Source organism: Oncorhynchus mykiss, chromosome 6 (assembly GCF_013265735.2).
Source record: "Oncorhynchus mykiss isolate Arlee chromosome 6, USDA_OmykA_1.1, whole genome shotgun sequence".
Classification (NCBI taxonomy): domain Eukaryota; kingdom Metazoa; phylum Chordata; class Actinopteri; order Salmoniformes; family Salmonidae; genus Oncorhynchus; species Oncorhynchus mykiss.
In genome coordinates, this window is record NC_048570.1 from 31955764 (window position 1) to 31968611 (window position 12848).

Below are 12848 nucleotides of genomic sequence, written 5' to 3' on the forward strand. Positions count from 1 at the left end.
CAGTAGCCTAGATGGCAGTATGCCTCACTATAGTACCCGCTGCCATGACCAACGAAGAAGACTTTTACCCATAGTGCTTTGCGTTGGAACTGGAAACTACGAGCTTAATGGATAAATGAACGTCCTGGATTTTGTTTACCGTATTTTATATCGTTTTGGTGAGTATATCGTGTGTGGTGCCTGCAATAATTGTTATTACTACTTTGATAGCTAGCTTGTTTATTTACTAACTTTAGCTGGCTAGCAACTCCATCGTTATAAAAAATATTTGCCATTTTGGCCAGATCATAGGTATAAAGGACTCATCGTGGGTAACTCAGTTTGGCATGGACATAATCACATATTGCCTGAGAAAGCCGACATTGAATTCTACGTCGGCAGCATTGAGCGTTTGAATCAGGAAAGTTTCCTACAAAGCCTCCACTTTACTGGTTGTCCGACCATGCGGTTGGCCCTTTATCCACAATTGTAATTACATCAACTTTTCAAAGCGCTGGTAGCGCAAGTGTGTTGAGAGTTATCATCTGAAGCATGCGCAGGAGCATGTAACGTGCACGGCGCATGCTTCAGGTGCTATAAATTTGAATGCATCAGAATCACAGCATTAATCATGCTACAACGCACCAATATGATCTCGCTAGTTCCTGCGTGGCTTTGCTCACCTCCTTGCTGGTTCTACGCACTGCTTCATTTGCTCCCACTGTAAACTACATTATTTTGGGTTCGTTATAGTTATAGCTTTGATATTTGCACAACTGAAGGCATTCAAGTGAAATGTCTCCCGCATTTAATCCAACCCCTCTGATTGATACCATTCAATTGACTCCATTCCAGCCAATTATTATGAGCTGTCCTCCCCTCAGCATCCTCCACTGTACTTAACCTGAATCCAGAAAATGAATGGTGAAAGCAAACATTGTTATACTATTTGTTATGTTCTGTTAATTACTGATGTCCCCTTTAAGGATGGAGCACCCTTGGTCATGCGCAGTGTTCTATGTTATTCTGGTACTAACTCGTTTGAGTAAATGTGAAGCTCCAGTTCAATTGCTTTGTATTCCGAGTCTTTATTATTATATAAATAAGTACTAAGTGTTGACACTACACTATTGATAGTTTCAGCTGATTTCAGTGTTTGTTTATTGATTCATCTCAGATGTCATCTGATGCATTTGTTCCAGACTGAATTGTTGAATCAAACTTTTTGCCGCCAGCTCCTGATATCAGGGCATTAAAACTCCTGAAATTGCCAAGTGCGCCCAGCTATATCCTGTCCCGAGTTGGTTTTACACGGTTTTCCATGGTTAAGCTAGCTGGCTAGTTTAACAATGTTGGTTTTAGTCATCTTGGCCAAACTTCTTAAATACTGCATTGACTTAACGAGTCACACAATTATGCAATTTTGTCGCTGGAACTAAACTTAAATGCATTGTTTAGTTGAATAGTCATGGCTGCTGGTTCGAGCTATCTGTCGTGTCGTAAGACAACGGTGGCGAAGGATATCATTGCTACAAGTAAAATATTTAACTTTTTGGGTGACCAACCAAATTCACAGAAATGTTAGTTATAGCTGTCACTCATTGGCCGTCTAAGTGGTGGATCTGTTCTATTTGCACTATTTCTATGCTTCCCAGTCTGAAGTTTTGTTTTTGCGTACAATGTGGTTATTTAAAATATTTCAGCGGTTTCGATGGTACAATGATTCTCTATACTTTGTTTTGTCGAACTGAAATTCGGCAAACTATTCTATGTTTCTACTAGGAAATGGCGGAGCGATTTCTGCATAATGTACCCTTATTGCAGTTCCAAGTTCCGTTATGAGCTCCACCGGAGTCATTGGCTAAGGTTAGCTGGACGTTTCTGACTGGTCTTGGAACTGTGACAACGGACAGCCTCTACCCGCATTGCTCGATGGGGTATCTAGTGATTTTTTTTTGCCATCACAGCCAGATATGTACAGTCTTGTACCATTAACCTTTTCTAAACTGATATATTTATTGATTTACAGTGCATTCAGAAAGTATTCAGACCCCTTCACTTTTCCACATTTTGTTTACCTTAACCGTATTCTTAAACGGATGAAATATTCCTCCCCCTTAATCTGCACACATCCCCATAATTATAAAGCAAAAACAGGTTTAGAATTTTTGCACATTTATATATATTTTTTTTTTACAGAAGTCACATTTACATACAGTTGAAGTCAGAAGTTAGGTTACACCTAGGTTGGAGTCAATAAAACTTGTTTTTCAACCACGCCACACGTTTCTGGTTAACAAACTATAGATTTGGCAAGTCTGTCAGGGCATCTACTTTGTGCATGAAGTAATTTTTCCAACAATTGTTCAGACAGTGAAATAACATATCACAATTCCAGTGGGTCAGAAGTTTACATACACTAGTTGACTGTGCCTTTAAACAGCTTGTAAAATTCCAGAAAATGATGTCATGGCTTTAGAAGCTTCTGATAGGTTAATTGACATCATTTGAGTCAATTGGAGGTGGAGATGTATTTCAAGGCCTACCTTCAAACTCAGTCTCTTTGATTGACATCATGGGAAAATCAAAATAAATCAGCCAAGACCTCAGAAAAAACATTGTAGACCTTCACAAGTCTGGTTCATCACTGGGAGCAATTTCCAAACGCCTGAAGGTACCATGTTCATCTGTACAAACAATAGTACGCAAGTATAAACACCATGGGACCATGCAGCTGTTATACCACGCAGGAAGGAGACTCATTCTGTCTCCTAGAGATGAACGTACGTTGGTGCGACAAGTGCAAATCAATCCCAGAGCAACAGCAAAGGACATTGTGAAGATGCTGGAGGAAACGGGTACAAAAGTATCTAGAGGGGCAAAAAAAGTATTTAGTCAGCCACCAATTGTGCAATTTCTCCCACTTAAAAAGATGAGGCCTGTAATTTTCATCACATTTCACATTTCATCATCACTTTAACTATGACAGACAAAATGAGAAAAAAAATCCAGAAAATCACATTGTAGGATTTTTAATTAATTTATTTGCAAATGATGGTGGAAAATAAACTTTTGTTATTGACAATTCTTATCTCAATACTTTGTTATATACCCTTTGTTGACAATGACAGAGGTCAAACGTTTTCTGTAAGTCTTCACAAGGTTTTTTAAGTGGGAGAACTTGCACAATTTGTGGCTGACTAAATACTTTTTCCCCCAACTGTATATCCACAGTAAAATGAGTCCTATATCGACATAACCTGAAAGGCCACTCAGCAAGGAAGAAACCTCTGCTCCAAACCCACCATAAAAAAGCCAGACTACGGTTTGCAACTGCACATGGGGACAAAGTTCATACAGTGCCTTGCGAAAGTATTCGGCCCCCTTGAACTTTGCGACCTTTTCCCACATTTCAGGCTTCAAACATAAAGATATAAAACTGTATTTTTTTGTGAAGAATCAACAACAAGTGGGACACAATCATGAAGTGGAACGACATTTATTGGATATTTCAAACTTTTTTAACAAATCAAAAACTGAAAAATTGGGCGTGCAAAATTATTCAAATTAAATACAATCCACCTGTGTGTAATCAAGTCTCCGTATAAATGCACCTGCACTGTGATAGTCTCAGGTCTGTTAAAAGCGCAGAGAGCATCATGAAGAACAAGGAACACACCAGGCAGGTCCGAGATACTGTTGTGAAGAAGTTTAAAGCCGGATTTGGATACAAAAATATTTCCCAAGCTTTAAACATCCCAAGGAGCACTGTGCAAGCGATAATATTGAAATGGAAGGAGTATCAGACCACTGCAAATCTACCAAGACCTGGCCGTCCCTCTAAACTTTCAGCTCATACAAGGAGAAGACTGATCAGAGATGCAGCCAAGAGGCCCATGATCACTCTGGATGAACTGCAGAGATCTACAGCTGAGGTGGGAGACTCTGTCCATAGGACAACAATCAGTCAGTCGTATATTGCACAAATCTGGCCTTTATGGAAGAGTGGCAAGAAGAAAGCCATTTCTTAAAGATATCCATAAAAAGTGTTGTTTAAAGTTTGCCACAAGCCACCTGGGAGACACACCAAACATGTGGAAGAAGGTGCTCTGGTCAGATGAAACCAAAATTGAACTTTTTGGCAACAATGCAAAACGTTATGTTTGGCGTAAAAGCAACACAGCTGAACACACCATCCCCACTGTCAAACATGGTGGTGGCAGCATCATGGTTTGGGCCTGCTTTTCTTCAGCAGGGACAGGGAAGATGGTTAAAATTGATGGGAAGATGGATGGAGCCAAATACAGGACCATTCTGGAAGAGAACCTGATGGAGTCTGCAAAAGACCTGAGACTGGGATGGAGATTTGTCTTCCAACAAGACAATGATCCAAAACATAAAGTAAAATCTACAATGGAATGGTTCAAAAATAAACATATCCAGGTGTTAGAATGGCCAAGTCAAAGTCCAGACCTGAATCCAATCGAGAATCTGTGGAAAGAACTGAAAACTGCTGTTCACAAATGCTCTCCATCCAACCTCACTGAGCTCGAGTTGTTTTGCAAGGAGGAATGGCAAAACATTTCAGTCTCTCGATGTGCAAAACTGATAGAGACATACCCCAAGCGACTTACAGTTGTAATCGCAGCAAAAGGTGGCGCTACAAAGTATTAACTTAAGGGGGCTGAATAATTTTGCACGCCCAATTTTTCAGTTTTTGATTTGTTAAAAAAGTTTGAAATATCCAATAAATGTCGTTCCACTTCATGATTGTGTCGCACTTGTTGTTGATTCTTCACAAAAAAATACAGTTTTATATCTTTGTTTGAAGCCTGAAATGTGGCAAAAGGTCGCAAAGTTCAAGGGGGCCGAATACTTTCGCAAGGCACTGTATGTTTGGAGAAATGTCCTCTGGTCTGATGAAACAAAAATAGAACTGTTTGGCCGTAATGACCATCGTTATGTTTGGAGGAAAAAGGGGGAGGCTTGCAAGCCAAAGAATACCATCCCAACCGTGAAGCACGGGGGTGGCAGCATCATGTTGTGCGGGTGCTTTGCTGCAGGAGGGACTGGTGCACTTCACAAAATAGAAGACATCATGAGGCAAGAAAATTGTGGATATATTGAAGCAACATCTCAAGACATCAGTCAGGAAGTTAAAGCTTGGTCACAAATGGATCTTCCAAATGGACAATGACCCCAAGCATACTTCCAAAGTTGTGGCAAAATTGCTTAAGGACAACAAAATCATGGTATTGGAGTGGCCATCACAAAGCCATGTCCTCAAGCCTATAGAACATTTGTGGGCAGAACTAAAAAAGCGTGTTCAAGCAAGGAGGCCTAAAAACCTGACTCCGTTACACCAGCTCTGTCAGGAGGAATGGGCCAAAATTCACCCATCTTATTGTGGGAAGCTTGTGGAAGGCTACCCAAAACATTTGACCCAAGTTCAACAATTTAAAGGCAATGCTACCAAATACTAATTGAGTGTGTAAACCTCTGACCCACTGGGAATGTGATGAAAGAAATAAAAGCTGAAATAAATCACTCTACTATTCTGACATTTCACATTCTTAAAATAAAGTGGTAATCCTAACTGACCTAAAACAAGGGAATTTTTACCAGGATTAAATGTCAGGAATTGTAAACTGAGTTTAAATGTATTTGGCTAAGGTGGAGGTAAACTTCTGACTTCAACTGTACAAGTATTCAGACCCTTTACTCAGTACTTTGAAGCACCTTTGGCAGCGATTACAGCCTCAAGTCTTCCTGGTTATGACACTACAAGCTTGGCACGCCTGTATTTTGGGAGTTTCTCCCATTTCTTCTCTGCAGATCCTCTCAAGCTCTGTCAGGTTGGATGGGGAGTGTTGCTGCACAACTATTTTTAGGTTTTTCCAGAGATGTTCGATCGAGCTCTGGCTGGGCCACTCAAGGACATTTCAGAGACTCGTTCTGAAGCCACTCCTACGTTGTCTTGGCTGTGTGCTTAGGGTCATTGTCCTGTTGGAAGTTGAGCCTTCGCTCCGGTCTGAGGTCCTGGACACTCTGGAGCAGGTTTAGGTATCTCAGGACTTTGCGCCATTCATCCTTCCCTCAATCCTAACTAGTCTCCCAGTCCCTGCCGCTGAAAAATATCCCAACAGCATGATGCTGCCACCATGCTTCACCATAGAGATTGTGCCAGGTTTCCTCCAGAAGTGCCGCTTGACATTCAGTCCAAAGAGTTCAGTATTTGTTTCATCAGACCAGATTTTTTTTTTCTCATTGTCTGAGAGTCTTATGTGCTTTTGGCACATTCCAAGCGGGCTGTCATTTGCCTTTTACTAGGAGTGGTTTCCATCTGTCCACTCTACCATAAAGGCCTGATTGGTGGAGTGTTGCTGAGATGGTTGTCCTTCTGGAAGGTTCTCCCATCTCCACAGAGGAACTCTGAAGCTCTCTGAGTGACCATTGGGTTCTTGGTCACCTTCCTGACCAAGGCCCTTCTCCCCCGATTGCTCAGTTTGACCGGGCTGCCAGCTCTAGGAAGAGCCTTGGTGGTTCCAATCTTAAGAATGATGAAGGCCACCGTGTCTTTGGGGACCTTCAATGCTGTATAAATGTTTTTGTACCCTTCCCCAGATCTGTGCCTTGAGACAATCCTGTCTCAGAGCTCTATTGACAATTCCTTCAACCTCATGGCTTGGTTTTTGATCTGACATGCACTGTCAACTGTGGGACCTTATATGGACAGGTTTGTGCCTTTCCAAATCATGTCCAATCAACTGAATTTAACAAAGGCGGACTCCAATCAACTCGTAGAAACATCTCACGGATGATCAATGGAAACAGGATGCACCTGAGCTCAATTTTGAGTCTCATAGCAAAGGCTCTGAATGCATATGTAAATAAGATATTTTAGTAAATGTTTTGTTGTTGACATTTGCAGAAATGTCTAAACCTGTTTTCACTTTGTCATTATGGGCTATTGTGTCAATTGAGGAAAAACATACATTTCATCATTTTTAGAATAGGGCTGTAACATAATGTGTAAAAAGGGAAGGGGTCTGAATACTTTCTGAATGCACTGTAAATCTGACTTTATTCGTGTGAGTAATCCAAGAATGTTACGTGTTAATTGACACGAACGCCAATGGCTAAATTTTCTCCGATCTCCTCCTCACCACTCTATTGCCATTGAGGGTTTCCACCATGCTTCCGTTGTCAACTGCATAGGGATTTCTATAGGTTTTACAGACACTATAATGGCACAGAAAAAAGGCAAGTCCTCTATCTCTATGGGCCAGAGATAGGAATCTCCATTGGATTTGTACTAGTTCCCATTTATGTATGTTGCCCGTACATTGCCAATGGGCTGTGTGGTGTATTCTGGGCACAATCCTGCAAAGAAAGCACTCCTTCAAGGAGTTAATTGGGTGCAAGCACAAAAACCCAACATGCGCATGAATTAAGTGAACTAGAAGCTCAACATTACAAATATTTTCAGAGATTTGAGAATTCATTCTCTGTAATGTCATGATTTCAAAGCTATAATACATGTACTTTCGAGGAAAATATGCATGTTTCTCGACTCACTCGTACTTTTAAATGGATTGTGTGACGATTATCTTAGCAACTGCGTTACGCAGCATGACAATGAACGTGATTGGTCGACAGTCTGTTGGGTGGGGCGTTATATGTTTCTCCATTCATTGGCCACTGGAATTCCTATCTCCTCCTTTCTCCAATATCTCTGTCGTGCCTAGCGTATCTAGCTAGCTTTCTATATAAATACGTTTTCTCTATTTAGTGTCCTCTGACCTTCACAAGCCATGTCTGACGCCCTGAAGAAGCGCAAGTCGAAAGTGCTCCGCAGCGAGACGGGCACACCGGAGGGGAAATGCGGCCGCGGAGAAGGGGACCAGGTGAGCACTAGTCTCTCTAGACAGACGGGTTAACTTCCACAATATACCAATGGTGCTGTTGAATGGGTTTTCAAATCTAGGTGAGCAAAGGAGTGAACAGCAGATACGGGTGGGCGGGCGAGAGTTGAGAACTGTAGGGCGAGGGGAGGCAGAGGAGTATGGTGGGAGTGTTACTGAAATTGGCTGTGTGTGTTTTCAGGACATACGTGTGTACAGTGAGGAAGTGGAGCTGGATGGCAGGGACCCTGAAGAGGACTACCAGCAGTATAAACTGACCTGTGAAGCTCTGGCCAAACTGATGAACGACATCCAGGAGCTGAAAGCCAACGGTGCCAAGGATGGGGTGAGACACACACACACTCAGTCAGAAAATGAGTGTCCTATACAATCAGATGCTACTCCTCCGTCGTATAATAGAATTGCTCTAACCCCCATGATGGCTGCCCTTCTCTCCAGTGTGTTGAGGTAGAGGAGAAGAGGATGCAGAGCTGTATCCACTTTATGAGCCTGAAGAAACTCAACCGCCTGGCTCACATGAGACTGAAGAGGGGGAGAGACCAGACACACGAGGTACTTATGCATACAGTGAGGTCCAAAAGTATTTGGACAGTAGCAAGGTTTCCGTCCAGTTGGTGACACATTTTCATGCAAATATTCTAGAATCCACTTTTCCCACCAATAGTGGGTTGACACCAAATGGACTTGTTACGGGTAAAAAATCAGTGCATGATGTCTTATTGAACGCAATGTACTTTTTCACTCAAGCTTTCATGTACCAAATAAAAATCTAAAGTTCAATGTGTTCCCATCACATTTTCAACTATACAGATACACGACATGGCCAAAAGTGTGTGAACACCTGCTCGTCGAACATCTCATTCCAAAATCATGGGCATTAATATAGAGTTTGCCCGTTTGCTGTTATAACTCTTCTGGAAAGGCTTTCCACTAGATGTTGGAACATTGCTGCTGGGACTTGCTTCCATTCAGCCACGAGCAGTAGTGAGGTAGGGCACTGGTGTTGGGTAATTAAGCCTGGCTCGCAGTCGGCGTTCCAATTCATCCCAAAGGTGTTCGATGAGGTAGAGGTCAGGGCTCTGTGCAGGCCATTCAAGCTTTATTTTACCTGCTGATTTTAACTAGGCAAGTCAGTTAAGAACAAATTCTTATTTTCAATGACTGCATAGGAACAGTGGGTTAACTGCCTGTTCAGGGGCAGAACGACAGATTTGTTTTACCTTGTCAGCTCGTGTATTCGATCTTGCAACCCTTTGGTTACTAGTCCAACTCTCTAACCACTAGGCTACCTGTCGCCCCCAAATCATGTCCAATCAACTGAATTTACCACAGATGGACTCCAAGTTGTAGAAACATCTCAAGCATGATAAATGGAAACAGGTGCACCTGAGATCAATTTTGAGTCTCATAGTAAAGGGTCTGAATACTTAGGTAAATAATGTATTTTAGATCTTTTTGTTGACATTTGCAAAAAAAAAAAAACCTGTATTATGAGGGGGGGATTAATGTAATACATTTTAGAATAAGTCTGTAATGTAACAAAATGTGGAAAGGGGAAGAAATCCAGGTATGCCCTCCAACGAACCATCAAATCAGAGAGTAGAAGGGGGACAATGCAAATAGTCTGGGTAGCCATTTGATTAGATGTTCAGGAGTCTTGTGGCTTGGGGTAGAAGCTGGTTAGAAGCCTCTTGGACCTAGACTTGGCGCTCAGGTACCGCTTGCCGTGCGGTAGCAGAGAGAGCAGTCTGACTAGGGTGGCTGGAGTCTTTGACCGTTTTTAGGGCCTTCCTCTGACACCGCCTGGTATAGAGGTCCTTGATGGAAGGAAGCTTGGCCCCGGTGATGTACTTGGCTGTACGCACTACCCTCTGTAGTGCCTTGCGGTCGGAGGCCGAGCAATTGCTATACCAGGCAGTGATGAAAGAGTCAGGATGGTGCATCTGTAGAACGTTTTGAGGATCTGTTGACCCATGCCAAATTTTGAGGAGGAATGGGTTTTGTCGTGACTGTCTTGGTGTGCTTGGACCATGTTAGTTTATTGGTGACGCCAAGGAACTTGAAACTCTCAACCTGCTCCACTACAGCCCCGTCAATGAGAATGAGGGTGTGCTCGGTCGTCCTTTTCCTGTAGTCCACAATCATCTCCGTTGTCTTGATCGCGTTGAGGGAGAGGTTGTTGTCCTTGCACCACACAGTCAGGTCTCTGACGACCTCCTTATAGGCTGCCTCATTGTTTTTGGTGATCAGGCCTACCACTGTTGTGTCATCGGCAAACTTAACGATGGTGTTGGCGTCGTGCCTGGCCGTGCAGTCATGAGTGAACAGGGAGTATAGGAGGGCAATGAGCACGCACCTCTGAGGTGCTCCCGTGTTGAGGATCATTGCGGCAGATGTGTTGTTACCTACACTTACCACCTGGGTGCTGCCTGTCGGTTGCAGAGGGAGGTGTTTAGTCCCAGGGTCCTGAAGCTTAGTGATGAGCTTTGAGGGCACTATGGTGTTGTCAATGAGTAGCATTCTCACATGGTGTTCCTTTTTGTCCAGGTGGGAAAGGGCAGTGTGGAGTGCGATAGAGATTGCATCATCTGTGGATATGTTAGGGTGGTATGCAAATTGGAGTGGGTCTAGGGTTTATGGGATAATGGTGCTGATGTGAGCCATGACCAGCCTTTCAAAGTTTCTCATGGCTACATGTAGTCATTTATGCAGATTACCTTAGTGTTCTTGGGTACAGGCACTCTGGTTGTCTGCTTAAAACATGTTGGTATTACAGTCAGACAGGGAGAGGTTGAAAATGTCAGTGAGACACTTGCCAGTTGGTCAGCGCATGCTCAGAGTACACGTCCTGGTAATCCGTCTGGCCCTGCGGCCTTGAATGTTTACTTGTGTAAAGGTCTTACTCACATCGGCTGCGGAGAGTGTGATCACACAGTCGTCCGGAACAGCTGATACTTTTCATGCATGTTTCAATGTTACTTGCCTCGAAGTAAAAATATAAGTAGTTTAGCTTGTCTGGTAGGCTTGTGTCACTGGGCAGCTCTCGGCTGGGCTTCCCTTTTGTAGTCTGTAATAGTTTACAAGCCCTGCCACATCCGACGAGTTTCGGAGCCGGTGTAGTACGATTGTAGGCATCAGGATCTTGTCACGTTATCACTGCATTCAAATTGCCATTGATAAAATTAAATTGTGTCTGTTGTCCATAGCTTATGCCTGCCCATACCATAACCCTACTGCCACCATGTGGCACTCTGTTCACAACGTTGACATCAGCAAACAGCTCGCCCACGGAACACCATACACATTGCCTGTGTTTGTGAGGCTTGTACATACTGTCAAATTCTCTAAAATTATGTTGGAGGCAGCTTATGGTAAAGAAATTGATGTTAAATTCTCTGGCAACAGCTCCGGTGAACATTCCTGCAGTCAGCATGCCAATGGCACGCTCCCTCAACTTGAGACATCTGTGGCATTGTGTTGCGTGACAACTGCACATTTTAGAGTGGCCTTATATTGTCCCCAGCACAAGGTGCACCTGTCTAATGATCATGTTAAACCTGTTTGGAAAAGGCGTGCCGCTAGTGGGACACCTCGATTAAAATCTGGTGAAATTGCAGAGCGCCAAATTAAATTACTATAAATATTTAACCTTCGTAAAATCACAAGTGTAATATATCAAAATAAAGCTTAACTTGTTGTTAATCCAGCCGCCCTGTCAGATTTCAAAAAGGCTTTACGGTGAAAGCAAACCATGCGATTATCTGAGGATAGCGCCCTTCATACCAACACATGGAAAACATATTTCAACCAGGCAGGTGCGACACGGAAGTCAGATATAGCGATGTAAAAAATGCCTTACCTTTGAATATCTTCTTCTGTTGGCACTCCAAAAGGTTCCAGTTACATCACAAATGGTCCTTTTGTTCGATAATGTCATCCTTTATATCCATAAAAACTGTTCAGCTGGTGCGCTTCAGTCAATAATCCATCCAGTTTCCCTTCATCAAAATGCATACAAAATGAATCCAAACGTTACTAATAAACTTTTCCAAACAAGTCAAACGTTTTGTTACTAAAGCACCTTATACCACCCACCACTGCGACCTGTATGCTCTAGTCGGCTGGCCCTCGCTACATATTCGTCGCCAGATCCACTGGCTCCAGGTCATCTACAAGTCCATGCTAGGTAAAGCTCTGCCTTATCTCAGTTCACTGGTCACGATGGCAACACCCACCCGTAGCACGCGCTCCAGCAGGTGTATCTCACTGATCATCCCTAAAGCCAACACCTCATTTGGCCGCCTTTCGTTCCAGTTCTCTGCTGCCTGTGACTGGAACGAATTGCAATGATCGCTGAAGTTGGAGACTTATCTCCCTCACCAATTTTAAACATCTGCTATCTGAGCAGTTAACCGATCGCTGCAGCTATACATAGTCTATCGGTAAATAGCCCACCCAATTTACCTACCTCATCCCCATACTGTTTATTTATTTACTTTTCTGCTCTTTTGCACACCAGTATCTCTACCTGTACATGACCATCTGATCATTTATCACTCCAGTGTTAATCTGCAAAATTGTAATTATTCGCCTACCTCCTCATGCCTTTTGCACACAGTGTATATAGACTCTTTTTTTCTTCGATCTACTGTGTTATTGACTTGTTAATTGTTTACTCCATGTGTAACTCTGTGTTGTCTGTTCACACTGCTATGCTTTATCTTGGCCAGGTCGCAGTTGTAAATGAGAACTTGTTCTCAACTAGCCTAGCTGGCTAAATAAAGGTGAAATAAATGAAATAAAAAAACAACGTTTATAATCAAACCTTAGGTATCCTAATACGCAAATAAATGATCAAATGTAAGACTGAGATTAGTATGTTCATTACCAGAGATAATTCAGAAAGAACTCGCTTTCTTCCACACGCTTGGAAACACTACAGCC

General features: G+C 42.7%; 1 protein-coding gene across 2 annotated transcripts in view; it reads left to right on the forward strand.

Moving 5' to 3' along the window:
* LOC110525768 (THO complex subunit 5 homolog) overlaps positions 1–12848 on the forward strand; it is a 20643-nt gene continuing 7795 nt past the window's right edge. For both annotated transcript variants that reach the window (XR_005052064.1, XM_021606186.2), the window contains exons 1-4: positions 1–158; positions 7772–7886; positions 8086–8229; positions 8343–8456. Coding sequence is in view for 1 of the 2 variants with exons in the window: in XM_021606186.2 (XP_021461861.2) it covers positions 7794–7886; positions 8086–8229; positions 8343–8456 (351 nt within the window). In the remaining variant the exon portion in view is untranslated. The remainder of the gene's footprint in view (positions 159–7771; positions 7887–8085; positions 8230–8342; positions 8457–12848) is intronic.